This window comes from Chelonia mydas, chromosome 16 (genome assembly GCF_015237465.2).
Source record: "Chelonia mydas isolate rCheMyd1 chromosome 16, rCheMyd1.pri.v2, whole genome shotgun sequence".
NCBI classification, from domain to species: domain Eukaryota; kingdom Metazoa; phylum Chordata; order Testudines; family Cheloniidae; genus Chelonia; species Chelonia mydas.
Genome location: NC_057857.1, coordinates 16,229,579 through 16,257,134, shown reverse-complemented (window position 1 = coordinate 16,257,134; position 27,556 = coordinate 16,229,579). Strand labels below are relative to the sequence as shown.

The 27,556-nt window shown below is 49.4% G+C and overlaps 2 protein-coding genes across 7 annotated transcripts in view; both read left to right on the top strand.

The window, feature by feature from the left end:
* The window catches only part of CCDC180 (coiled-coil domain containing 180), a 41,135-nt gene extending 40,385 nt beyond the window's left edge, over window positions 1–750 (top strand). The window contains exon 38 of the mRNA XM_043530512.1: window positions 608–750. The gene's annotated coding sequence lies outside the window, so the exon portion shown is untranslated. The remainder of the gene's footprint in view (window positions 1–607) is intronic.
* On the top strand, window positions 650–23,483 carry LOC102938627 (globoside alpha-1,3-N-acetylgalactosaminyltransferase 1 (FORS blood group)). Of its 6 annotated transcripts, none has more exons than XM_043530517.1 (7): window positions 650–774; window positions 11,467–11,539; window positions 12,066–12,128; window positions 14,602–14,652; window positions 14,751–14,786; window positions 17,952–18,086; window positions 20,253–23,483. In XM_043530517.1, exons 2-7 carry the CDS (start codon window positions 11,472–11,474, stop codon window positions 20,935–20,937), a joined length of 1,038 nt encoding a protein of 345 aa, XP_043386452.1. In that variant the 5' UTR covers window positions 650–774; window positions 11,467–11,471; the 3' UTR covers window positions 20,938–23,483. The 6 variants fall into 6 exon arrangements, with proteins under 6 accessions (XP_043386452.1, XP_037735869.1, XP_007061088.1 ...); XM_037879941.2 differs by lacking the exon at window positions 650–774 and adding an exon at window positions 5,385–5,453; XM_007061026.4 differs by lacking the exon at window positions 650–774 and adding an exon at window positions 7,629–8,375.
* Window positions 23,484–27,556: the final 4,073 nt, after the last annotated feature.

The window sequence follows — 27,556 nt, the reverse complement described above, 5'->3', positions numbered from 1 at the left end:
GTTAATAACTCAGACACTTCAGTCTTAAATTTCCTGAGAATTCTCGGATTTATCCCATCCCTTGTACTTGTATCCAGACTGAAAATGCCTTGTTCTTCCCTCCTAGAGCTTATTTTCTAAACCTTGAATCATGTACATTGTTTTCTTCTGAGCTCTATCTTTCTCTTATTTCAGTGAATTTTAAGGACTCTAGTCTTAAGGGGTCAAAAGTGTACATGCTTTAGCTCATCTTTTGGCCATTTAAAAAATTATGTTATTACATGCAGATAAATTCAAGCCTCTTAGGTAGAATTTTTAACAATCCTCCAATCATTCAAGCTAGGGCATAATTAACATACTAATTGCATGAGTTTTTTGAGAGATGGGTTTGAACTGAGGGCAGGGAGTTGCTGTTAAGTTGTTCATTTGTTTGGAACCCCATGAACTGTTTTATTTTATTGTACTCCAGCAGCTCTACTCTGAAAAGAGACTCTTTGGGCCAGAACCTTAGCTGGTGTAAATCAATATAGGTCTGTTAAAGTCAATGGAGCTACATCAGTTTACTCCGGTGCTGTAAAAGTGATCATGTGAGGTTTAATGGTTATTGTCTTGACAATTTCTGTGTCAGATGCACTCAGTTTGCCACCTCTCAAGCTTCAAGATCAACCTGGTCTCTAAGCATCAGAATGGTTTCTTTCCTTCTCATGCATCATCATCAGAAGTAAACCTTCTGCAGGCACCTATTAACTCTTGGTGGCAGCTCCACTGGACCAAATGATGCCTTCAGTGACAAGGGTACATTTTGCACTATTGTTTCTTGATTCTGATACCTTTATGTGGAGTCCTTTCATGCTTACTGTCACGTTGTCTGGAGTGGCTCATAACCGTGAGTGCATGCCTCAGGGCAGACTGTCAAGAAGCAGGGCAGAGACTCCAGATAGGTTGTGTGTTCTATAATTAGACTTCACCAACCCAGTAACAAGTATGAACTCCTAAGTGCTATAATAATCTTACCGTGGAGTCACAGATCATCCCTTGGGGCATTCCAGTCTATTTTGCCAGCCAGGCAAGCTGAACTTAGTGACAGTTGGTTCCTGTACACCAGTGGTCTCCAAACTTTTTACACACAAGATAACTTTTTGAATTTAAGTGCAACCCAGGATCTACCCTGCGCCTTCCCCGAGGCCCCGCCATGCTCACTTCATCCCCCTTCCCTCCGTTGCTTGCTATCCCCCACCCTCACTCACTTTCATCAGGCTGGGGCAGGGGGTTGGGGTGCGGGCTCTGGGCTGGGGCCAAGGCATTTGGAGTGTGGGAGGGGGTGAGGGGTGCAAGCTCTGGGAGGGGGTTCAGGGCTGGGGCAAGGGGTTGGGGTGCTGGAGGGGGTTCAGGGTGCAGGAGGGGGTATGTGATTCTGGCTCTGGAAGGGGGCTCCGGGAGGAGCTAGGGGTTGGTGTGCAGGAGGGGTGCGTGCTCCCGCTCGGCGGCACTTACCTCGGGCAGCTCCTGGTCAGTGGTGCAGTGGGGCTAAGGCAGGCTCCCTGCCTGCCCCGGCCCCATGCCACTCCTGGAGTACATCCCTGTGGCCCGGGGTGGGGGGTGAGCATTTGGCTCTGTGCGCTGCCCCTCCTTGCAGGCACCGTCCCCACAGCTCCCATTGGCCGCAGTTCCCCATTCCCAGTGCTTGCAGGCAGGAGCAGCATGCGGAAACCCCTTCCCTCCCACCCAGGGGCATGCTTGCTGCTTCCGGGAGCGGCACAGCGCCAAGGCAGGCAGGGAGCCTGCCTTAGCCCCACTGTGCCACTGGACTTTTAGCAGCTGGAGATCGCACTGTTAGAGGCTCCAGGGTCAACCAGTCGATCGCGATCTACTGGTTGGTGACCACTGCTATACACCAAAGATCGCAAAATATTCAGGTTGCTCCCAGTTCCCAAGAGACCAGTCACTTACCCCCCTTACATTGATCTCACACCAAAGACAACGCCTGTAGCCAATCCTATAGTAAATTACCTAAGGGTTTATTAATTAAGAAAAAAATGAGAGCATTATTACAAGGTTAAAGCAGGCAAGCATATTATACACAAATGGGTTACAGTGTATGGTTTCAAAAGGTGACAGAGTTGTAGTAATCTGTCAGCTCTGAATAACCTTTTGGTCTAACCCAGGTTGACGCTGGGGATCTCTGCTTCTGTTTCGTAGCTCCAGCCCTGTGAGCGTCCAAATAGCAAAAGACATGAAAAAATGTCTTGTCAGCTATTTTAATTTCCTTCTTCCAGAAGTCAAGATGATGGGACGAGCCTTTTTGCAGGTAGCCTCTTCATGGACTGAAGGAGCAATTAGCAAAATCTTTGCATGGTGATGTCCCACAATGGTCCATTCAGTTTTGATAGGTCTGCTTGATGGGCAGGAAAGGATCCCCTCCTGACTGAGTGTGCAGTTTCATAGCAAATATTTTTACAGTTACAAATCAAAACCTTAAATATTACCTTATAGCATGTGATAAAGAAATTATAAGATTAATGCATGCAGCAACTTACAAGCGTTTCATAAAGCCTACACACTAAACATATTGTTATAAGTAAGGCTACATTTTTGTCATGGGTATTTTTAGTAAAAGTCATGGACAGGTCACGGGCGGTAAACAAAAATTAACAGCCCCTGACCTGTCCATGACTTTTACTAAAAATACCTGTGACTAAAACTTGAGCAGGGGGCCGTGGGTGCTCTGGGGAGGAGGCCGGGGGCACTGTGGGTGCTGGGGGAGGTGGCCCAGGACCCTGCTGGTGCTGGGTAGGTGGAGTGTTAACTGGGCTGGCAGGGGCTCCCTACCTGGTTCCATGTCCCTGCAGCTCCTAGGTGGCGGAGGGGCACAAGTGCCGGCTGCCACAGTTCCCATTGACCCCCCTGACCCCTCCGCTGCTTAGGAGCTGCAGGACCATGCCAGTGGGAGCCTCCCACCCCGAGGTAAGCACCACCCTGCATGCTCCAATCCCCTGCCCCTAGCCCTAAGCCCCCTCCCATACACCCAAACTGCTTCTGCTGGCCCAGGGGCTGCCCTGCTCAGGCAGCCCCTAAGCCAGGACCAGCTGCTGCAGAAGTCATGGAAAGTCATGGAATCCGTGACCTCTGTGACAGACTCGCAGCCTTTGTTATAAGTCCAATACCCATTTTACTCATGTTAACACAAGTGAAACAGACTGGTTTCCAGCAATGAATTTGTCAGTGCTCAGCTAAGGCCGAAAGCCTTGGCAAGAGCTGGCACCTGCTCTGCCAGCGTCACACTCACTGTAAATGCTGGTTGCTATAAAGCAGGCAAATGAGTTTTGGCCTGTGTTTTGCAGGACTCTCTCTCCTTAGATTTTATAGGTATTCCCTATGACAATTTTCTGCCACTTGATCCAAGACTTAGGAGGCTGCCATTGTTAGCACTGATGTGGTTATGAAATGGGCTCCCCGGCAGTGGCAGATGCTGTTGATTCTCTCATCCTCAGGGGACATTCGGCACATCACATGTAGTATCGGGTGTTTATTTGTTCATGCACGCCCAGGCTAATGGAGAGCTTTGAATTGCAGACCGTTTTTGCGTGGCCAGTCAATGCCAGGTATGTTTTCGAAGGGACCTATCCTAGAAAACGATCCCTTACTCTCCCAGACCTTGGGAGGCAGGCCAGTCCTCGCTTACAGACAGCCCTCCAACCTGAAGCAAATACTCACCAGCAACTACACACCACACCACAGAAACACTAACCCAGTAACCTATCCCTGTAGCAAACCTCGTTGCCTACTCTGTCCCCATATCTACTCTAGCAACACCATCAGAGGACCCAACCACATCAGCCACACCATCAGAGGCTCATTCACCTGCACGTCGACTAATGTTATAAATGCCATCATGTGCCAGCAATGCCTCTTTGCCATGTACATTGGCCAAACCGGACAGTCCCTATGTAAAAGAATAAATGGACGCAAATTGGACATCAGGAATGGTAACATACAAAAGCCAGTAGGAGAACACTTCAATCTTCCTGGACATTCTAGAACAGATTTGAAAGTAGCTGTACTTGAACAAAAAAACTTCAGAAACAGACTTCAAAGAGAAAAACAGCAGAACTAAAATTAATTTGCAAATTTAACACCATTAATTTGGGCTTGAATAGGGACTGGGAATGTCTGGCTCATTACAGAAGCAGCTTTGCCAGTCCTGGAATTGACACCTCCTCATCTATTATTGGGAGTGGACTACATCCCCCCGACTGAATTGGCCCTGTCAACACTGGTTCTCCACTTGTGAGGTAACTCCCTTCTCTTCATGTGTCAGTATATTTATGTCTGCAGCTGTAATTTTCATGCCATGCATCTGAAGAAGTGGGGTTTTTACCCACGAAAGCTTATGCTCAAATAAACCTGTTAGTCTTTAAGGTGCCACTGAACTCTTTGTTCTTATTTGGGGGGAGGGTCACCTTTTTGGTTAGCTGACTTTGTCTAACGTAAAGCACCATGTGCCCTTAGAGCTCATCATAAGGCTTTGGAGTGGATGGGCAGGAAGGCCTCTCTGGTCCAGCCAGTGCTATGTGTTATGATGATTATACACAGCGCTCAGAGCGTCGGAAGGACGTTTTCATCAGAGTCACGCCAATAAATGCAAGTCATCTCTGTTAGTATGAAACATGGTTGTTTCAGTCAAGTCAAAAATAACTTAGACAAGTTAGATGTCTTCAAATCAATTATCTTTGAAAAGTCATGGAAGACGGGAGACATTCCAGAAGACTGGAAAAGGGAAAATATAGTGCCCATCTATAAAAAGGGAAATAAGGACAACCTGGGGAATTACAAACCAGTCAGCTTAACTTCTGTACCCCGAAAGATAATGGAGCAAATAATTAAGCAATCAATTTGGAAACACCTAGAAGATAATGAGGTTATAAGTAACAATCAGCATAGATTTGTCAAGAACAAATCGTGTCAAACCAACCCGATAGCTTTCTTTGACAGGGTAACAAGCCTTGTGGATAGAGGGGAAGCAGAAGATGTGGTATATCTCGACTTTAGTAAGGTTTTTGATACTGTCTCGCATGACCATCTCATAAACAAACTAGGGAAATACAACCTAGATGGAGCTACTATAAGGTGGGTGCATAATTGGTTGGAAAATTGTTCTCAGAGAGTAGTTATCAGTGGTTCACAGTTGTGCTAAATGAAGGGGTTGAGGGGTAGCTCTCTTTTATGGACACCCAGCCAGCCAGTTAGCTATAAAGTCCCTCCTGGTGTCTGTTCTCTGCTTGCTTTACCTGTAAAGGGTTTAAAAAAAAAAGTCCCGCAGGTAAAGGAAAGGGAGTGGGCACCTGACCAAAAGAGCCAATGGGAAGGCTAGAACTTTTTAAAAAGAGAAAAAAAGCTTTCCCTTTGTCTCTCTGTTGTTCTCTCTTGGCTGAAGAGACAGGGGCGGCAGGAATGCTGAGTACAGTTTGGACCAGGTATGAAAAATCATCTTCCATACCTAGAAGGATTCACTGGGACAGGGAATGTTTAGATAAATTCAGGTTTGTTTCTTTATTTTGGCTTGCGGACTTCCTCTGTGCTAAGCTCAGGTATTTTTGTTTTCTTTTGTAACATTAAGCTGGACCCCAGGGAGCCATTCCTGGTGTTTAACCCCTTTTCAGTTGCTCTATAAAATCTAGCAATAGCCTGATTTGCCAGATGTGTTTCCTTTCTTCTTTTTTTTAATAAAATTTACCTTTTTTAAGAACATGATTGATTTTGTGTCTTAAAAGGTCTGTGCATATGTTTTTTCAATTAGCTGGTGGCAACAGCTGGGTTTCCCTTTTGTTTGTTTTCTTTCTCTGCTTCCCCAAGGGGGGGAAGCCGAGGGGCCTCAGGAAAAACTTCCCAAGTGAGTTTTTCCAGGATTTGCAAGAGGCAGTTTTTCACTTGGGTGGTGGCAGCATTTATGAAGCCAAGATCAGAGAAAAGCTGGAACTTTGGGAGTTTAATACAAGCCTGGAATTTAATACAAGTATTAATTTTTAGAATACTTGTGGGCTCCCACCTTCTGCACTCGAAGTGCCAGAGTGGGGAATCAGCCTTGACAACGGTCATGCTGGAAGGACATAATGAGTGGGGTCCCACAGGGATGGGTTCTGGGTCCGGTTCTGTTCAATATCTTCATCAATGATTTAGATAATATCATAGAGAGCACACTTATAAAGTTTGCGGATGATACCAAGCTGGGAGGGGTTGCAAGTGCCTTGGAAAATAGGATTAAAATTTAGATTGATCTGGAGAAATGGTCTGAAGTAAATAGGAATAAATTCAATAAGGACAAATGCAAACTACTCCACTTAGGAAGCAACAATCAATTGCACACATACAAAATGGGAAATGACTGCCAAGAAGGAGTACTGCAGAAAGGGATCTGGGGGTCATAGTGGATCAGAAGGTAAATATGAGTCAACAGTGTAACGCTGTTGCAAAAAAAGCAAACATCATTCTGGGATGTATTAGCAGGAGTGTTGTAAATAAGACACAAGAAGTAATTCTTCTGCTCTACTCTGCGCTGATACGGCCTCAACTGGAGTATTGTGTCCAGTTCCGAGCGCCACATTTCAGAAAAGATGAGGACAAATTGGAGCAAGTCCAGAGAAGAGCAACAAAAATGATGAAAAACATGGCCTATGAGGGAAGATTGAAAAAATTGGGTTTGTTTAGTCTGGAGAAGAGAAGACTGAGAGGGGTCATGATATCAGTTTTCAAATACATAAAAGGTTGTTACAAGGAGAAGGGAGAAGAATTGTTCTTCTTAACTGCTGAGGATAGGACAAGAAGCAATGGGCTTAAATTGCAGAAAGGGAGGTTTAGGTTGGACATTAGGCAAAACTTCCTAACTGTCAGGGTGGTTAAGCAATGGGATAAATTGCCTAGGGAGGTTGTGGCATCTCCATCATTGAGGATTTTTAAGAGCAGGTTGGACAAACACCTTTCAGGGATGATCTAGATAATACTTAGTCCTACCTTGAGTGCAGGGGACTAGACTAGATGACCTCTTGAGGTCCCTTCCAGTTCTATGAGTCTATGGTTCAGTGCCTTTTGGTTGTACTATCTAAGAGCCTGACTGGGCCCCTCCTGCCCACATTCACTGTGTAGTACCTTACTGCAGGAATATTTCCTTGCAATATTACCAACCCTGAAGGTTCAAAAATAATGACTTAGACCCCCCCCCCCCAAAATCATGAGATTGGCTCAAAAATAACACTTTTTGGGGCTTTTGATTTGCCTTCTGGTATTGGAGCAGTTGGGGGGGGTCATGTTTGCAAACTTTCTTTGCAATCAAGAGAGACAACTTACTTTTTTGAAAACATGCAAGCTGAGATTCCCACCTCATCACAGGACTCAAGGAGCTGTGGCTTTCAGAAAAATACAAGACTCGTTATAAAATTGCATGAGTTGGCAACACTGCACTGGGCTCCTGGCAGTGCTGAGCATTATGCCCTGTAGTGTTTACAGGATTGGGCCCTGCTGTTATCATTATGGGCTTGCCTGAGCAAGGGCCAGCCTGCAAGCTGCACTGCCCCAGAAATAGCTTCAGAGACACCCCTGTTAGGCACAAATCTCCTGATGCTCGCCTCTTGCGCTGAGGCTGGGAGGTAAACCATCTGCTACAACTTCTCCAGCCCCCAGCTGCAGTCAGCTCTGTGAATGGGCCTGGGGAGGTATTGTTCTGCCCCTGTATGCCCACCTGCCCATTTCTGGAGGGAGGCAGGGCACACAGTCCTTGCTTCCTCCCCCTCCCCTCGAGCTCCCTACCAGCAAACCTGGAGCTACAATCCAGGCAGGTCTTACCCAGCCATACTCCCCTTACTCCCCTGCCTGGCTGCGTAAGAGCCAGCCAAAAACCTAGCGCTATAACCATTTAAAAAAACATGTATTCAAGCTTTGTACCCAGCACCTTTGCCTATGCTCTCTGACTGCCTGCTGCATGTCTCTGCCACCCTCCCTCTGCTCCCCTCGTACAATAGCTTAATGGGACAATAGTAAAAATCTTTACACTGGGTAGGCCCTGGATACATATAGTGCGTCATTCTCCAGGGCTGTTGGTCTGTCATCATTTCCCAGCACGACGTTAAAACACGGAACAGGCTGAAAATTGGTCCTCTGGAGGTGAGACCTCTTATGCCAAGACTAATCGTGGCCTGAGTGTTTACCTGTGCGCAGTTGTTATTCCTCTACTAGGACTCCACTGCAGTCCCTGGAAACAATCACAGCTGCAATGCAGCGGCACTCCCTGCTCTCTTAGCACTGTAATCAGGAGAGGCAGGTCTGAGCACAGGAGAACGGCAAGGAGGGAAGGGCTGCTAGAAAATCTGGCTGAGCTCCTACTTGGGGATCTGCAGAACACTCAGGTAAGAGTCCGGAATTGCCAAACGTGACTCTATTAGGATTTTAAATGTCAGGCTGCCCTGATCTTTCTTCATTTCTTGGAAAGCGCTAACTCCTCCTGTCCAGATACTATGGCGATGGGCACCATGGAAATGTGTGTGTGATAATAAAGAAACTTCAGCTGCTTTCTGTTTCCCATCCTGTAGGAGTGAAATTAGAAATGGGGAAATACTAAGGAGTCCATGTAGTGCATTGCCCACCCTCCCCTGGGCCCAGGCAGGATGGATCCCCGTGGTACATTCTCCAGTGCTGCGTGGGCAGGTGATACCCAAGCACTGTTTACAGCTAAAGGGCAGTCCCCAGCAGAGACCGCTCTAGGCACAGACAAGCTAGGCAGCTGTCTGGGGCAGCAGATTCATCAGCAAGTTGGGATGTTACCCACCAGGCACTAGCTGTCTGTGTGCACCCTGCTGATGCAAATTAACGGTTCATTAAAGCACTTTGAGCTGGTCCCTCCTGCCCTTCCCATGCCATCAGCTGCCTTCTCTAGTGTCCTGCTCCATCTACCCCCTGTGTCCTATTCCCCAACCCCATCTGCCCCAGGATCTGCTCTCTGCCCCGTTTTCCTAGCCTCCATGTCCTAGTCTCTCCCTATCCTGTTTGCCCCTCACTACATCCTGAACCCCACCCCATCTGTCCTCTGTGTCCTGGTCTCCCCCAAGTCCTGGTCCCCATCCCTATCGCATGTCCAGACTCTAGTCCCCCAGTATTATCCCTCCATTGTTCCCCCATGGCTTGCATCCCCCACTTCTCCCAGCTGCATGATGGGGACTCTCCACCCTGTAACGTGGTGCAGCTCCACTTGCACCAATGTTGCCAGATGTCCAGTTTTTGACCAGAACGCCCGGTCGAAAAGGGACCCCAGTGGGTCCGGCTGGCACCACCGACTGGGCCGTTAAGTCTGGTCAGCGACACAGCGGGGCTAAGGCAGGTTCCCTGCCTGTCCTAGATCCATGCAGCTCCCGGAAGTGGCCACCAGGTCCCTGCAGCCCATAGGCACATGGGTGGCCAGGGAGGCTCCATACGCTGCCCAGTCCTGAGTGTCGGCTCCGCAGCTCCCATTGGCCAGGAACCGCAACCAATGGGAGCTGCAGGGGCAGCGCCTTCGGGCACGAGAGCAGCATGTGGAGCCTCCCTGTCCGCCCATGCGCCTAGAGGCTGCAGAGACCTGGCAGCTGCTTCCTGGAAGCTGTGGTAAGCGCCGCCGGGACCCCTCACCCCGTCCCACACCCCTGCCCCAGCCAAGTGGAAGTGAGTGAGGGTGGGGGAGAGCGAGCGACAGAGGGAGGGGGGGATGGAGCGAGTGATGACAGGGCCTCGGCGAAGGGGCGGGGCAGGGGTGTTCGGTTTTGTGCCATTAGAAAGTTGGCAACCCTAACCTGCACTGTAGGGTGCCTTTTGGATTGACCCAGAGGGATGTCTTGGGAGGGGGTTGCTAGAGGCCACCTGGGGAGGGTACAGCGTATAGAGCCGAATGCTGCAAGTCCCAGCACATGCTGCTCTTGGGGGCAGATCTGTAATGCGGGCCTGGGTAGGGCTGCTGGCTCCTTTGGGGCCCCAGTGGTGGGGTACTTCCAGGGAAGCCTGTTTAAGGAGGAGTTTGCTGCTATATTTGCCGCTCTGTCACCCTGAAAGAGCACTGACTAGGGGTGGGGACAGGGAGCTGCAGGGTTCCCATCTGTCTGCATGAGGCATCCTCTTTGAAATGTGGGTGCTGTTTTAAAGGCATCACTTCGGTCCCATCCAGATTTCTACCAGATCCCGGGTGGGAGCGACAGTCACTTACCCACCCACCAGGCCAGGACTGTAGCCAGGTTTAGCACCACAGTTCGATCCAGTTTGTGTGGACAAGACTTGAGGGGGCTCCGCCCCTTACACCCCTGCTGGGGTCTCTGTCCCCTGATCTCTGGGCCTCACACACAATCGTATAAACCTGGCACCCATGTTAAGGAACTGCCAATGCTCACCGGGTGCACACTGTCTAGTAGAGGGGGGCAGCACACGGAAGTCCTGTGTACAGGCCTGCCAATGGGGGAAAAGGGGCAATTGCTCAGGGGCCCCTGGTGATTTAAAATGTTGATTGTCTGGAGCAGCCGCTGGTTCTTTGCACCAGCAGGTGCTGGGAGCTGAGAGCAACACGCTGGGCTGCCAGGCAGGAGGGAATTGCCTTGTGTTGCCCCTTATCAGACCTTCCAGCTGTTTAAGGAGTGACTCAGGGTTGTGTCAGGGCTACAGAGACCACCCTGAAATAGAGATCCATTATTATCTAGTCTATATTATGGCTCACATCTGTTCCATATTACAGGGTGTTACCTTGACTATGGCAGATCCCAATTTGCCTTCATCTCATATGCACATGTGCTGGGATCTTTCTGTCATGGGCAATTATTAGCCCGTGGAGGCTGGTATCTATATTCTACAGTGATGACTACATTAGCTGTACCTACCCTCTGATATCACTGAGTCCAGCAGCTTATTAAGCCTCAAAAAGAGATTATAGCTTTATCTGAACAAGTGGCTTCACGCAGGTTAGGATAAAATTAGGAGGGCTATCAACCTCCAGGCTTCAGGACATAACCAAATGAGCCACTGTGATCAGGAAAAACTACAAGGAGTCCTTGTGGCACCTTAGAGCGGCTTATATGTAAATATACAGCACATGAAAAGATGGGAGTTGCCTTACCAAGTGGGGGGTCAGCGCTAATGAGGCCAATTCAATTAGGGTGGATGTGGCCACAATAGTCTATTACAGTATAACTAGCCAGGGCATTGTGGCCATAGTGAGGTTTCTCTGATACAGCTTGGGAAGACAGCTGTAGAGACTAGCTGGGCTCTGAGACTGTTGCAATCCAACCCCTGCTGGATTCCCGCATGCGCAAGAGGAGGAATTAAAACCGTGAGATAAAATAAGCCACATAGCATTTCATGCTTCCCTGCGTGTCCCTTGCTGTGGGATCTTTATACCCAGTTTGAAGACTAGTGCCTCAGCTTTTGTCCATGGCCGATTGAGAACTGCTGGGAATGGAAATTTGTCTTTTTTTTGCTTCACTTTAGGAGAAATGACTTGCTGGAAAGTGGTGAAATCTGTTCTCATACTCCACCTGATCCTCATTCCCATATTTATCTGGTGAGTATCTACTGCTGGCCTTACTTACCCACTGGCTCCTACTCGAGAAATACTCACAGACAAACACTGCTAGTGATGCATCACAAACCACTTGGAAGGAGACTTTATTGTTACTATTTATACTTTGCATGTATTTCTGGCCCTGTACTAATGGCTGTTCTGCACCATTCCAGAGGTGGCTGTCTGTCACCAATGGTGAGGGGAGCCCTATATATTTACATGGTTTGCAGTCTGTAAAACACTTTGATGTAAATAATAATAATACTTCTCCTTTATTTTAAAGTTGGAGCCTACTGGACATCAGCCGTTCATGATGCCCTTTCGCATATGACCAGCAGTAAATTATAGTCCAAAAATGTTCACAGAGGTTGTATATCACTGTATTCTGCATCCGCTGGTGAATTGGCTAGATAACCTAGCAGGCCGTCTCAGTCTCTGTGTAGGATTCTGAGAAAACCTTTGAAAATCCTGACAAGTGCTGGAAAATGTCTTCCTACCTTTTACTGCTTTCTCCTGTTACTTACAGGATGACCGTCTGGAATGGGCCAGTCCACTACCTTCCACACTACCTTCCTTGCCCAGAAATCTTGTAAGTATCCAGTCTGAGACCGAGCTGAAACGATGACTTGCCTAAAGTCACGCAGTGTGTCTTGGCTGAGGTGGGACTAGAACTGAGATCGCCTAGTTCCTGGTCCTTTTCCGTGGTGACTGGATGATTATTATTATTTATTATCTATATCGGTGCGGTGCTTAGAAGTCCTAATCTTGGAGCCGGGCCCCTTTGTGCTAGGCGCTGTACAAACACAGAACAAAAAGATGGCCCCTGTCCTAAAGAGCTTAGGCCCAGATCCTCACAAGTATTAGGACCACTTACTTCCATTGATTTCAATGCAAGTTAGGGGCCTCAATACCTTTGTGAATCTGGGCCTGACATTTAAGTAACCATAGGACCATAGTGGACTTCTGTCCTTAGTCAGTGGCGTTAGACAATATCATTCCCCACCCCATGTTACGGTCTATTGTTCTTGTTAAAGATCCCATTACTTAGAAATGGGAAACACAACACTCTGTAGGGAGAATAAGAATCTAGACATTTCAGGTTGCTTCTCAATATACCCAGCTTGAAATATTCACTGTCCATTAAGATGCATATGCCTCTGAAAGCCATTTTATACTGGAATCTGTTCCAGCTGATGGAATAGCTCCCTTCCCTCTTCTTTCTTTAACAGGCCATGTGTTCATAGTTTAAGAAAAGCACAGAGAGCTGCGTGCAATCACTCTGCAGCTCCCTCGCCTGGAGTTCCTCGTCTCCCTCTTTCCCTCTAGTATTTTTGTTACACTCCATAACCATAGGTTTCAGAGTAGCAGCCATGTTAGTCTCTATCCGCAAAAAGAAAAGGAGTACTTGTGGCACCTTAGAGACTCACAAATTTATAAGCTTTTGTGAGCTACAGCTCACTTCATCGGATGCATTCAGTGGAAAAACTGAATGCATCCGATGAAGTGAGCTGTAGCTCGCAAAAGCTTACGCTCAAATAAATTTGTTAGTCTCTAAGGTGCCACACCTACTCCATAACCATGTTATTTGGCTCTGCAAAGCAATTTGGGATACAGAAATCAAGCAGTTCTGAATAGCTACAAACTGCGCCACCCTGCTGTGTGAGCTCAGCAACTGCCCAAGTTACCTTTAAACAAATCCAGTGCAGCAGGCAGTGGAAGGAAATCCAACCAAGGGCATCTCGGCTAAGCCTTCAGGTAATGAACTCCAAGTCGGCTGTGAATGTGTGGCTTAGTGATGCTGGAAATCCCGCCAGGCTGCTTTTTCAATAGGCTTGATACTGGCTGCAGCAATGCAAAGTGCTGACCACACTGCACTGAAAGCTGTGCTAGCCCAGGGACGATGCGGTTAAGAAGTGACGTGTCAGTTCTCAGAAATATAGGGCCAGGTTCTGCGCTGCCTCTCCCGAGCGGTTTAGCGCCTGTGCGGGAGAAGTCAGGGTAAAGGTGGCTATCAGCTGCCCTCCTGCACCCTCATTCTGGGCAGCTGCAGCGACACAAGATCAAAGCTAAATTCTAACCTGTAACGGAGGGAAGACAAAACAGACATGCCTGCTCCCTATGACAGAGCCTGCAGTGGGGTAGGGGTAGCGGAGGGCTGTCTACATCGGCCCTCTGCTGCTCCTGTGGCCAGTGGAAATCTCCTGCAGCTCCTCGACAGTCCACTGATCGGAATCTAGAGTTTTCTGTTTTGTCTTCCCTCCGTTACAGGTTAGAATTTAGCTTTGATTTTGTGTCGCTGCCCAGTGCTGCCGGGATCTGTAAACAAAGCTGGTGCCCCTTGAGTTCTCGCCAGCAACGAAGAACTGGAACTTTGGTGTCAAACAGTGTTATTGGTCAGAGGAGAAGCCCGTATTCGCTCTCCTGTCACTGTTCTGGCGTTGCGGGGCTAAGAGGAGGACAAATGTCCTTTGGTCAGCAGGTGGGAGTGGAAGCCTTAGCCCTGCTGAGTAGCACTTCCGCTAGCATTCCAAGGGGCTGCAGGGGGACACTTGTGTACGTGTGACTGCACGTGAATCAGGCTCGGATTCCCTGGCCCAACTCTCCTCCCTTTACATCGCAAACCCCGTCTCTCCCCAGCTAAAAATTCCTCCAGTAGTGGGGGGGCGGTGCCCCAGTGGGTACAGAGCCAACGCTGTGCAGTGCATGCTGACAATCCCTTGCTAGCGTGTATTCCATTGGCTTATTGCCCTGAGGCTCTAGCCTTCTCCTGATTCCCCCAGAGAATCTGGGAGGTGTAAAGGACTCCCCGAAAGCCCCCAATCTCTCCCACCCCATGGGGTTGTGTAGCGAGGTGCCATTTTAAAGGACTGGTTTCTCTAACAGCTCTTGAAGCTTTACCTAGGGAGGCAATGCATGCAGCCCCCGCCAGGCAATGCCTCTTGTGGGGTAGGAGCAACCAGGGCCTGTGCTTTGAGGAGTATTTGGTGCAAGGACCAATCCTGAAACTGACCTGCCCCCTTGTGTCAAGGAGAATGTACAGACCTTTCCTTCTTCTTACGCAGCTCCATGAAACTACAATATGCAGAAGAGAAGCCTGTCCAGCTTTTCCCCCAGTAAGCACCAATCTTTGTAATGTCTCCCCTTTTAAATGCTTTTCCTCTCCTCCAGGCCTAGTCCTTCATTATTCAGTGGATGTTTGTTCTCTTTGCAGGCTATTTTATCCTCAGCCCAGATCACTGGATCAGAAGTAAGTCTCCTCCCAGGACAGTCTGATTCTGCGACAACCCCTCCCCACCCCCAACAACTGATGCGAGTAGCACCACTGACTTCAATTCGGGGCGCTCGGGGTCTGTCAGAATTGGACCCTTTAAGATGACGGGTCAGATTGCAAAACGCTTAATTGCACTGAACAGCACCTTACTCTATGAGTAGGCCAATTGAAGTCAATGAGACTGCTTGTGGAGAAAGATACTACTCAACAGGAGTAATGGTAACAGAATACAGCCTCATGAAGACTAATGGGTAGCTGTGTCTCATCCCCAGGCTGATGCATTATCTTCCAAATATTTTGGTGTTTGGTGTCTTCGGCCTCATTCTCTTTTAATCCTCCCCCATTAGCCAATGAGGAATGCCTAATTAGGTGAGCAGATGCTACGGTGATGGCCAACGGTGTAAAACCCCAAGAGAGGCAGTTTCAGTTCCCTTTGGGTGTATCATTAGGATTTGGAAGGATCCTTGCAATGCTTTTCCATAGTGATGACTTACCAGAGAGAAAAGTGCAGTCACTAATCTTCCCCTGGCTTCAGCAGGGAGCTGAGCATGCTGAGCACCTTTGCAGGAGTGGGCCCAACAGGAGCAGTGTGTCTGACACCTCTAACAAGTTCCCTTCATTAGCCACCATTTTAACACCTAACGTGTGTCTATCCATCCATGTTTGCATCTCATTTCTGTTTTGCTAGGACACATGGGGCCTAATTCTCCTCTCACTCACGCTGGTGTAAATTGAAAATAACTGCAGTGAAGTCAATGGGGTTATATTGGTGTAGGGTGACCAGATGTCCTGATTTTATAGGTACAGTCCCGATTTTGGGGTCTTTTTCTTATATAGGGTTCTATTACCCTGCAACCCCTGTCCCGATTTTTCACACTTGCTGTCTGGTCACCCTATACTGGTGTAAGTGAGAGGAGAATCAGGCCCATTGTGTGGTATTTTATAGCAGCTTTTGGTGTGAAATGTTTCCGGGGAGAGCTAATTAGTGGTTGCATATGCTTCGCTGGGTGTATAAATACATGGAGAATGAGTCACCCAGAGAGATCCAGTGAAGCCTTTTGTAAGGAAAGGAAATTGGATACAAGGGATAAACTTACTCCCAGGGTGTCCAAAAATAAGACCTCAGATAACTGATCTGGAAAGAGAAGATCTTGGTTAAATTAATGTGTTTTCTACATACAAAACCAAATTCTATTCTTTCTTCCCCATCAGTTTCTGAATTTATTTTTGTCTCAATATATTAGACTCCCCTAATGTACAAGGAAGTCACAGTCAAGGCTCACCAAACATTGTGTCCAATCTGACTGAATCTGCTGCAGCTGAGCTACGATGTAATACAACGTTGGGCCACCAAGCTATTCCCCTGGTTCCTTGAACCTAGCTTACATGCCCTCTGTGGCCTTAGGGGATCTGGGTTGGAAGGTGGGGTCGGGAAGACAGCTGCATATTGGCATGGTCCCAAAACGTGGCCAAACAAGGCTTCTGCTAAGCCTCAGCAACAAATCCCAGGGTCAGGCAAGCATCATAAAACATACCTCATTAAACACTCCAGAGCCCTTGCAAACAGCCCTTCGTATAGGAAGAAGGATAAAATGTAAGTGAACTACTGTGGTCAGGTTTCAGAGTAGCAGCCGTGTTAGTCTGTATTCGCAAAAAGAAAAGGAGGACTTGTGGCACCTTAGAGACTAACCAATTTATTTGAGCATAAGCTCACTTCATCGGATGCATTCAGTGGACTGTGGTCAGGAATAACAGGCCTCTGTTACATGTGCATGAGATGCTTACGCTGTGCAGGTGGAAGAGGGTATGGATTTCCCATAGCTTTGTTACATGTCCGAATGCTGGACCAGATATAAAAACATTAGCTATGATCCAACATATGAAAACTACATTTCCAGGCTGGGATAATGCAGTGCCATACCACAGATTGCCCCGTTGCCATGGTTATGAAAAGACAGTTTTGTTTAATTTTAATAATTTTGCATATATTTTAAATCCATATGCAGCAACCCGTATAGGCCTGCAACAGATATAAGGAGGGTATGCGTGGCCTCCCCCTATGTGGAGTTCAGTGGCCCTGTGCAGAGATCCCGTGGGCTTAAGTAGGATGTAAGTGGAGCATGGACCTTTTGCTAGCCCCTCTGCACAGGACTGGATTTCACCCTAGGAGCAGAAATTCAGAGCCTGCTTTATCCTGCTCTAAGGCCTCCTGCAATGAGGTGATGGAAGTAGCTGGAGAGAATCATATAGTTATGAATAAGGCTGCGTGTCTGTCACAGAAGTCACGGATTCTGTGACTTTCCGTGACCTCTGTGACTTTTGCGGCTGCCCGAATACTCAGGCACCCCTGGGCCAGCAGCAGCTGTAGATTAGGGGGTGGGGTGGGGCTCAGGGCTGGGGAAGGGGGTTGGGGTGCAGGGCGGTGGTTACTGGGGGGGGGCGGGGGAAGGCTCCCTGGAAGCGGCCGGCATGACCCCGCAACTCCTGACCTAGGCAGAGGGGCCAGGGGGCTCTGCACGCTGTCCCTGCTTGCAGGCACTGCTCCCATAGCTTCCATTGGCTGTGGTTCCCAGGTAATGGGAGCTGCAGAACCGGAGCTTGGCGGGGACAGTGCATGGAGCCCCCCCCTGGACTTCCCTCTCCCTAGGAGCTGCAGGGACACACGGAGCTGGGTAGGGAGCCTATCAGCCCCACCAAGCCCCTCCCTGCCCAGCACCAGCCGGGGTCCCGGGCCACACGCCGCCCCCATACCCCCCCAGCCACTCCCCACAGCACCCATGGTCCCCTCCCCACAGACCGCCCCCCGCCCCCCCGAGCACTGAGGGCCCCAGCCCAAGTTTTAGTTATGGGTAAACAGTACAAATCATGGACAGGTCACGGGCCATGAATTTTTGTTTACTGTCCGTGACTTTTACTAAAAACACCCGTGACTAAATCGAAGCCTTAGTTATGAAGCCTCCAGGCTGCCGTGAGGGAAAATTTCCAATGGGGGAGCCTGGCATGTTTCATGTACAATGAAACTTGAAGGGTTAACTATTGACTTCACACATGCATTATCCAGCATCTCTTTCACAGCCGTACTGGGCTCAGACCAAAGGGGACTGTTTTGTTTTGTTTACTGCCCTTCTCGTCTTCCTTCAGGCGCCAGGACGTGCTGACTCTCACGCCTTGGCTGGCCCCCATTGTTTGGGAAGGAATTTTCAACTCCGAACTCTTGGATAGTGCCTACAAGCCACTGAACCTCACCATAGGGGTGACAGCCTTTGCCGTTGGCAAGTAAGTGAGTCGCACAATGGCTCCGGTTCGTGAGGCAAAAGGTTTGCGTCCTCCCAAAGCTCCCCAGCCAGCATTGTCCCCAGCGTTGGTCCTCCCACAGAGGACTAGGTGGGGGGCAGTGAGAGCAAGAGGAGGGCAAAGGTGGAATTAAAGGAGTTGCTCAGAGAAGAGAGAGCAAACTCGCACGGGCTAGAGAGCTGGGGTCAGGAACAACCTTTTATGCCTGCTCAAGTTTCCCCTTTGTAAGAGTAAGGGCCTTGTAACCTGTTGGTAGCAGTGACACTGGTTAGAGCCTGGCCTGGTGGAATCAGCTAGAAATAGGCATCATCATCCCTCGCTCTTGCATTGCACTTGGCATCAGTAGATCACCAACAACTTTATGCTTTACACCATTAGCCCCCTTTTACAGATGGGCAAACGGAGGCCTAGAGTGGGGAAATGACTTGCCCAAGGTCGCCCAGCAGGCTAGTGACAGAACCCAGGTTTCTGGAGACCTCGGCCAGTGTTCTAGCCACTAGACCATGCTGCCTCCCAATAGCTCAAGTAGGTTCTATTGCTGCCTATCAGCCCTGCTGTGCTGAATAACACCGGTGCTAGTCCAGTGCCACACCTCCTCTGGCGTCCATGCCACCGGCTCCTGCCGGCCTAGCTACATCAGGCCTGGTCTTTACTTAAAAGTTAGGTTGGCATGAATCACACCTCCAAGCGCCGTAGCTGTGCCAGCCTAACCCCTGGCTAGGTCTTCCATCGCCTTAGCTACAGCTGCTCGGGGCGGTGGATGACCTGCACCAATGGAAACACCCCTTCCATCACTGTAGGAAGCATCTCCACTTTGGCGCTACAGTGGCACAGTTACAGAGCTATCGTCGTGCCACCGAAGTGCCCGAAGCGCAGCTGTGGCCTCAGTCAGGCAAGAGGTGTGATCCCTGACTGACAGCACTGTGCTGGCAAAAGCCCCGATGAAGATGCAGCGCTATGGGCAAAGCCGCACTTATACTAGGATAGCTTGTTTTACTCCGGGGGGGTTACGATACCGGTACAAAGCGCAGCTTTGCCAGCATAGCTGCGTCCGCACTGGAAGCGCTTTGCCAGTGTAGCGTATGGGTATTCCTATACTTGATAAAGCCTGCTAGAGTAGACAAGGCCTTGCAAGAAGGCTGGTTTTATTACATGGATAAGTATCCACTAGTGAGTAGGCCAAGACCACCAAACTCCGTTCGCTGGTATAATCTAACTCAGACGTGATCATCTCCAGAGGCTGGCATGCAATAACCTACTTGCCAGCCATCAAACCTCAATTTTAGAGAATCCCAGGAGCAGGAGACGCAATGTCAGTCAGACTTTAAATTAAACGTGTGGTTTTGATGCTCAGTGTAAGTCAAATGACTCCCCAGGGACTTCCCCCATCTGCCAAACTGGAACCACATGGGTGATCATTAGACAGTCTGAGACGAGACCCCTTCTGTGATGGAAAGACCTGCTGCGTGCGCTAAGCCAGGAGCGTGAGTCACCGCTGCCCCGTGTGATCATTTACACCCACACGGATCAGACTGATGCTGTGTACAGCACAACGGAGGTGCGATTGCCGCATGTGTAGACCCAGCTGAGCTAGCTCAGGTGCTAATAGCCGTGAAGCGGTGGAACACGGGCTGCAGCATAGGCCAGCCGCCTGCGTACACGTCCGCCAAGGAGCCTGGCTTCTTGGCTGGCTAGTGCATGCTGCAGCCCGTGCTGCCGCAGCTTCGCTGCTGTTGGGACCTGAGCTAGCTAGATCAAAGCTTGCTCGGGTACGTCTATACATGCTGCAGTCACACCTCTGACTGTACCCTAAATGGCCACATGAGCTGTAAGGCCACAGAGAAGCACAGTCAGCAATTTTGAAAGTCCATCCCAGGTTCTCTGTGAGACTAGCGAGAGCTGGGACATGTGGGATTTCTAGTTCATTTCAGGTAGTTGACCGGCCAAGGCATGTTCTTTATTGTCTCTCTGCTCTCCTCTAATGTAGCGCTATTCCAACCCATTGCACCTGTAATGTGCCCATCGTTAGAGCAGTATCTAGGCAAAACTCTTCCTACCACAGCATAGTGTACTATAGACCCCCAGTAACCTGGGCCACGGCCCCTCTTCCCCATGGTGCTATGCATCAATGCCTTTGTGTCTGCACAGGTACACCACGTTTGTGGGCCGCTTCGTGGCGTCGGCGGAGAAGCTCTTCATGAAAGGCTATCGAGTGAAGTACTACATCTTCACCAACGACCCCCAGGTGATCCCCAGAGTCCAGCTGCAGCCCGGCCGGAGCCTCAGCATTGTCCCCATCAAAAAATACTCTCACTGGCAGGAGATTTCCATGCGCAGGATGGAGGCGATAAACAGGCACATCGCAGAGGTGAGCCACCAGGAGGTGAACTACCTCTTCTGCCTGGACATCGACATGGTGTTTCACAACCCATGGGGGGCGGAGACTCTGGGTGAGATGGTAGCAGCCATACACCCTGGGTACTACAATGTCCCTCGCAGCCAGTTCCCTTATGAGAGGAGGAGCTCTTCCGCTGCCTTCATCCCTGACAGCCAGGGGGACTTCTACTATGCAGGGGCCGTCTTCGGCGGGCTGGTCAAGCAGGTGTACGAGTTTACCAGGGCCTGCCACATGACCATCCTGGCGGACAAAGCCAACGGGATCATGGCGACCTGGCAAGAGGAGAGCCACCTCAATAGGCACTTCTTTTCCCACAAGCCCTCAAAGCTCCTCTCCCCGGAGTACGTGTGGGATGACACCAAGCCCAAGCCGCCTGAAGTGCGCCTGATACGCTTCTCCACGGTGGATAAGGACTACAAGGAGATACGGGACTGATGTGTCAGGCCCTCTTGGAGGTATCTAGCCCTCTCTTTTTTTTTGCCGTGCAATCAGGCCCTTGATCTGCTGCCAGTGCAGGATGTGTCCCAGTCAGTGTTTTGGCTCCCCTCTGTGGATGGATTGTGGAGCTGGCACTGGGAAGGGCAGGTGGTTCTTTCAGCTCAGGGATGGTGTAAGGTACTTGTTGAGAATGGTGTGATGATGCCTTAGTGATGGTGACTCCTTGAGCTACTTGATTCCTCTTCCCTGTAAAACTGGGAGGCTGCCAGGGCCTGGATGGTGGCCTTTTGCCAAGCAATACCAAAGCTTAGAATCCCCTGTGTGCTGGTTTAAAAGAAAAACACCCAAATTGTAGTTTGGTCTGAGCCTGGGCAATAAAACGACAATCAGTCCTGTCAAACCTCAGCCCTGAATGGAAAGGTGCTGTTAACTTTCATGATGTTTTTCACGCTCCAGAAGCAAGGCTCAACTCGTAATTAGCCTGGGGAACTCATTGCCACAAGTCATTGTTGAGACCAAGAATTTAGCAGGATTCAAAAAAAGATTGCACATTAATCTGGATAAGGAGAATATCCACAATTGTGGTAAAAAAATTAAAAGAATAAACAAGGAAGAAATATAAACCCTCATAGTGCAGGGCATAAACCAACCTCCAATGATTGGGGTCCTGAGGAAGCTTTTCCTGGAAGGAGGTTTTTCTCTAGCTGCCTCCCACAGGGTTTATTGCACCTTCCTCTGAAGCATCTCGTTCCAGCGACTGTCAGAGACAGGATACTCAACTAGACAGAAAAATGATCTTACCCTGTCTGGCATTTTCTATGTTCCTCATATCCTGCCCAGTTTTGCAGACCCAAGAGATCTGAACAGATCAGATACAGATCAGGCCAGCATCTGAATGTCTGCATGCATATCTCAACCAAAGCCACCTCTGAACCTTTTCAATGGTTCATATCTCTCTGTGGATCATTCAGTCTTCTCTGATAAAGAAAATTTGGCATTGAGGTGTCCAGGCGGATCCCGCTATTCAGTCCATTCCAGCGTTCCTAAGCTCTGTGAAACAAATTGGCTAGAAGCTGCTGGGTTGCTGGGAGTAAACAGTAATACCTAATGTGTTTTGTAGCAAATGGGTTAATTTCACTTTGTCTTATTAATGAAATACTGCAATGAAATGGCAAGTTCTACTCTGGGGCTCCCTGCTCCAGCTGAATAACCTTGACGTGACAGGCAGAGGAGGGGGAGTGGAGGTGTGAGGTGGGCCGAGGTTACTATTTGTTTGACATGAGAACAAGGAGAAGCTGATCTGGGTACTGGGAGCCTCAGAACCCGACTCTTCCTCTGGAACCAGAAGAGAAATACAAATGCAGGAAAACAACAATCACCTGCAATGGTGGCTGCCTAACTAAGGCCCAAATGCCACCCACCCTGCTGAAGCACCTGTGCCATAAGCATCTTTCAAATAGCTCCCGAGGCACACGACCGAAGAATAACGCACGTCTTTGCCACGCTCGTTTAATGAGAGCCGGTGGAGAGACCTTGGGGAACAGCAGAGACTGCCTGAGCACAGCTCTGCTCCTGCACTGGAAAGCAAGGAGGGGAGGGGGCAGAGGTGAGAGGGCTAAGCGGTCTGTTTCCAAGGAAACAGTTCAAAAAAGACTCATTTGGCAGGAGAGGGAGGGAAAACGGGGAAGAGGCAGCTGGCTGCTCTTGCCTCAGATAATTGCTAAATGGCAGTGAATCAAGCGGTCCATTTCCAAAGGCGAGTGGCTAATGAGGCTATTCCAGGCTATTCCGATTGTCACTCAGGTGTGTCAGTGTGGGCATTTACCTGCTGCAATGCATGTTAGAAAGGCCCTCAGCATTTCCATTGTTGTTATACATTTTATGGGCAACACCCCCTCAGCAATCATCACCAGCTGGACCCATTGGGCTCCCCTGTGATGCTTTCTTCATTAGGGCTTGGATGCTGAGGTGCGCCTTAGAGATATATTTGGATCCTCTATTAAAGTGCCCACCTTGGAGAATTGTGCTCCTCATCCCTTCCTCGGGACCAGGAGGCCAAGGGAAAAGCCCCATCCTATTTCAAGCCTTAGCCATACGCCCCTTCCCCCCAAGATCTCTAGCTATTATTTGTTATTTGTATTGCAGTCGTGCTTGTAGATCCCAGCCAAGTTCCAGCTCCCATTGTGCTGGCTGCTGTACACATATGGATTAATAGGTTATCAGGCCCGAAGGTACTATTGGGCTCAACTAGTCTGATCTCCTGCAGACAACAGGCCATTGAATTTTACCAGTGAGGCCTATGTCAAGCCCATAACTTGTGGTTGAGCTAGAGAGTATCTCGTAGACAGGGATCCAGTTTTGGCTTGAAGACTTCGTGACGGAGAATCCACCACTGCCCTAGGTCAGGTGTTTCATGGGTGAATTACCCTCACTGTTAAAAATGTGTCTTATTTTCCATTTGAATTTGTCCAGCTTCAGCCTCCAGCCACGGGATATCGATCTGCCTTTGTCTGTTACATTAAAATGCTCATTGCTATCAGAAATCTTCTCCCCACCAAGGTTTACAGACTGTGACCACGTCATTTCTCCATCCCCACCACACACAGCGAGAAGCAGTCCCTGCCTCAGGGCCATGCAGAGGGGATAGTACCTGCTTTCATGACAGCTGCTTATGGGGCCTCCGTTAAAGGTGTCTGTATCCAGCTGTTTGAGAGAAGTTGCAGCTTTGCTTCCCAGGCTGCTGCTAACCTGGTGCTTCCCAGCCCTCCTCCAGCCAAATCAAAGGCCCGCAGTCACCCAGTGATTGGCATAGCACAGGGTCTAAGCTGTACCATGTCATGGGCCGTGTTGTCCCTGGCTGGCCCACACGCTGCAGCTTCTCCCTAGGGCTGACCTCCTGTCTTGCAGCCTGCTCTGCGAATAGCGCTTTGCGGGGCTGCAATTTGTAACTGCATCTGGGGAATCCCTGTGCATCCAGGCAGCAGGGCTGTGTGACAGGCGAGATGCACGCCCAGCCTGGGAGGAGGGGGTGGGGCCCTGGATTAGCTCATGCTGGCTGAGAGCAGACGGGAACCAGTCCTCTGCCATCACCTCTTCCTGCTTCACCCCTCTGGAGCCAAGAACACTCCCTTCCCCCAGCACTAGCAGGCAGCTTTGGCTCCTGTGGGAGGAGAGCTGGAGTCTGTCTATGGCAGCCAGCCACAGGGCACCATCCGCTGCCTCTGTCCGCTCCCAGGTGGCCTCCGTAATTAGACAACAGCCCGATTCTTCTTTTCCCTACAGCTCAGGGTGGCATTAACACCAGGGCAAAGTGGGTCTAGATTGCCATCATTCCAATTGGGCGGCACTCTGTCCTCCTGTAAATGATGGCCTGAGACCCAGGCCCCCGGAGAATTGGGCTGCCTGGGGTGGGAGGTCTGATGTAGGAGAAACACAAATAAGGAAACCACTTACCTTCAAAGGGGAGTGCGTGGGCTGAGGCCTGAAATGAGCCTGGAAGCATCACTCCATCACAGTGTCAATCTAGGGTACCATTGCATAGGGGAAACTGAGGCACCCAGCGGTGAAGTGACCTATCCCTTTATTTGGTGGCAGCACGCTAGACTGACTCTGCTTCCTGCTGTAACCACTGGACCATGCTGTCACCAGAGTTCTCATGCCAATGGAATTGAGTTGATTCTAAGTGTCCACATAGCACCATATTAGAGTATACGTTAGAGGTAGAAATACAGGACCAGATCCTCAGTGGGTGCAAATTGCTGTCACTCCCTGGAAGTTAGTTCACACCGGGTGAGGCTCTGGCTCACTGCTTTCAAGATATTTCTGACTCAACCTCATCCTTGACCAAGGGCCCCCTGTTCCATCCGTCCCCCTCCAGATGCATGGAACAGACTCATCATTCATTGTCTGTCTAACGCAAGACCCTTCTGACAAGCGTTTTCTTTCCCTCTCTCTGCTGATCTCTTGTGCGATGCATTAAACCACAAAAGGAAGTCTGCGGTAGGCTGCTGGGGACAGAAACCCCCAGTGTGGAAGAGAATCCCATGAGAGGCCAGCTAGTGACCCACTTGATCCCGTCAATGGCGTGGAGTCTTTTCTGTGCCAGGCCATGCTGGCACCACTCTGTGGCTCCCGTTTTGGCTACTCTTGATCCTCCCCTAGATCCCATCTCAGGCCCTGGTGCTCTGGGTCATGTATCCGAAATGTCACTTGCCACCGTTAGTTTAAAAAAAAATAGTAGCCTGCCTCCCCCCACCCCAATTAGGGGGCTGGTCGGTGGCTGGGAAGAAGGGAACTGAGGTGGTCTTTAAGGGAGCTATGACAGAGGCCTGTTGATAGTGTATTAGTTGTAAGTTCCTTGTGCAAAACCAGCACAAGGAGGCTGGGAAAATGCAGCAAAACACACAAGTGCTTCTGGCTGGTTTAATGACATGCCTGGGCAATGAGAGGAAGCATGGTCCAGTGACGGGTTTCTGAGCTGCAACTCGGGAGATCTGGGCTCTCTTCTCCGATCAGCCACTGAGCTGCTGGGTGACCTTGAGCAAGTGACTTTCCACCACTGTTCCCTCTAAGCTGTGCACCTGTGCACACGCACACAGATCTTAAACCCCGCGCACACGGCAAAACACCGCACGCACTCCGGTTTTGGCAGCGGCACAGAAGAAATTTTTTGCGCACACAGCCTGTTAAAAATTAGAGGGAACATTGCTTGTCACCTCTGTTTTCAGCTCCCCTGCCCTTTGCTTTATCTGTTTAGATTGTGAACTCTTCGGGGCAGGGACTGTCTCTTGCTCTGTGCACGTACAGCACCTCGCACAGCGGGATCCCCGTCTTCATACTAGTAGAAATAATAATAAAAACAAGGTGCGCTGGTAGGATTTCTCCCCCAGTGAGCAACAGGGTTGCCATGGCGGAGCTTCCTCTCTGAGCACCCCGGCTCTGCTTCACAACTCTGCTCCTGGAGTCGCGCGTCCTGTGGGTGGCCACAGCCATGCATGGGGAATCTGCAGAGGCGATGTGTGCCAAGAACACCAGCAATGTGCCCAGCCCCCTTTCTGTCTAGGAGTGACAACAACCGCAATGGGAGGTGTGGGGGTGATCGGGAATTGGAGGCAGGAATGTTCCACATCAGTCTGCCTTCCATTTACACTGAGACCTCCATCCTGCCATCAGAGCTGTACCTAGGACTGCAGGAGCAACTCCGTTGGGAAAGTTGTGATGGCTGAGTGTACTGGGCGTGTGAATTTTAAAGCTCAGTAACCCTCCTTCCCCCATCACCTCCCAAATAGAGATACTTTAGTTAAGCTTTTCCAGACTTAGTTACAGATTCACCTAGATGCTTTCAAGCAGAACGAGTTTAAGGCTATCTGAATGCAAAACCCTGGCAGCTTTGAACCAGGAAACTTCCCTTTTTCTCTCTCGACATTGAACTGATTTAACAAGAGTTAAATGCTAGTAACCCTTTTTTAAGGATTTTATTCTGAGCCTTTGTAGCAACATTTTGCCATGAGCAAATTTTACCATCAACTTAAAGGTCCAAACTCTTTCAAACCTGTATTTTCTCCACTGTGCAGCTGTGGCTTGTTACTATGATTAGAGCGTTGCTCTGTAGTGACATCTAGTGCCACTGGGCATAAATGAGAACAACCTTTGATCATGATTCTCCTCTTCTGTTGAGTTTCTATTCTGTTCACAGAGCCATGGATGCCTACATTCTGTTGAAGGTGAAGGAGACTACAAGAGACAGTGAGGCATCGGGGGACTAAACGTGGAATCCAGTCCCAGCTCTGCAGCTGACTTGCCTGTGGCCTTGGGCACATCACTACACTTTTCTGCCTCAGTTTCCCCACCTGTAAAATGGGGATAATCCTTCCCTACCTCACTGGGATGTTGGGAAGACGAATTAATGTTTGCAACATGCTTTGAATACGTAATCATCATATAAATGCTAAGGCTTATTTTATAAGCCAGGAAACCAGAGAGAATCCCCTACTGGTCTTGAAAAGTTAAGTTCCGTTTTCCATTTCTATGCAGCACCAGCTGCCAAGGGTGGATAGCAGAAGCCTTAGTGTGTTTCAGCTGAAGAACTGCAGCTGTAGCAAAGCAGCGACCCCTCTAGTGCTGAGTGTGGTACAGATGGAGCTAGGAGATCCAGTTATATCTGCAGTCAGCAGCGTGAGTTCTGGGTATGAATGGAGCCAAGCCCTAGTATAAGGCATAAAGCCACAACTCTAGCCTGGAGGGGAGAGTTTTATCAGCAGTGTCGAGTGTTATCACGATACGAGAGCTCTGTATGTACAAACATGAACCCGTTTGTCCTTGCAGCACCTCAGTGAGCTCAGGATTATCACCCCCCTGGTACATATGGAGGACGGAAGCTATGAAGTTAAGGGACTTGCACAGAGGAAGTTGGTGGCAATGCTGGGTTTAAAAGGCCGGAGTTCCTGCTCATGCTGTGAGACCATGCCTGGCAATAGACAGTCTCTAGTGCCTGCTGAAAATGATCACTCAGACCTGATAACAGGTCTCAGGACACCACAAACTCTCCTCTGGCCTTTTCTTGGAGCGATCTAACAACCCTGACTATAGACATACACGCTCACTGGTTTGACTGCGG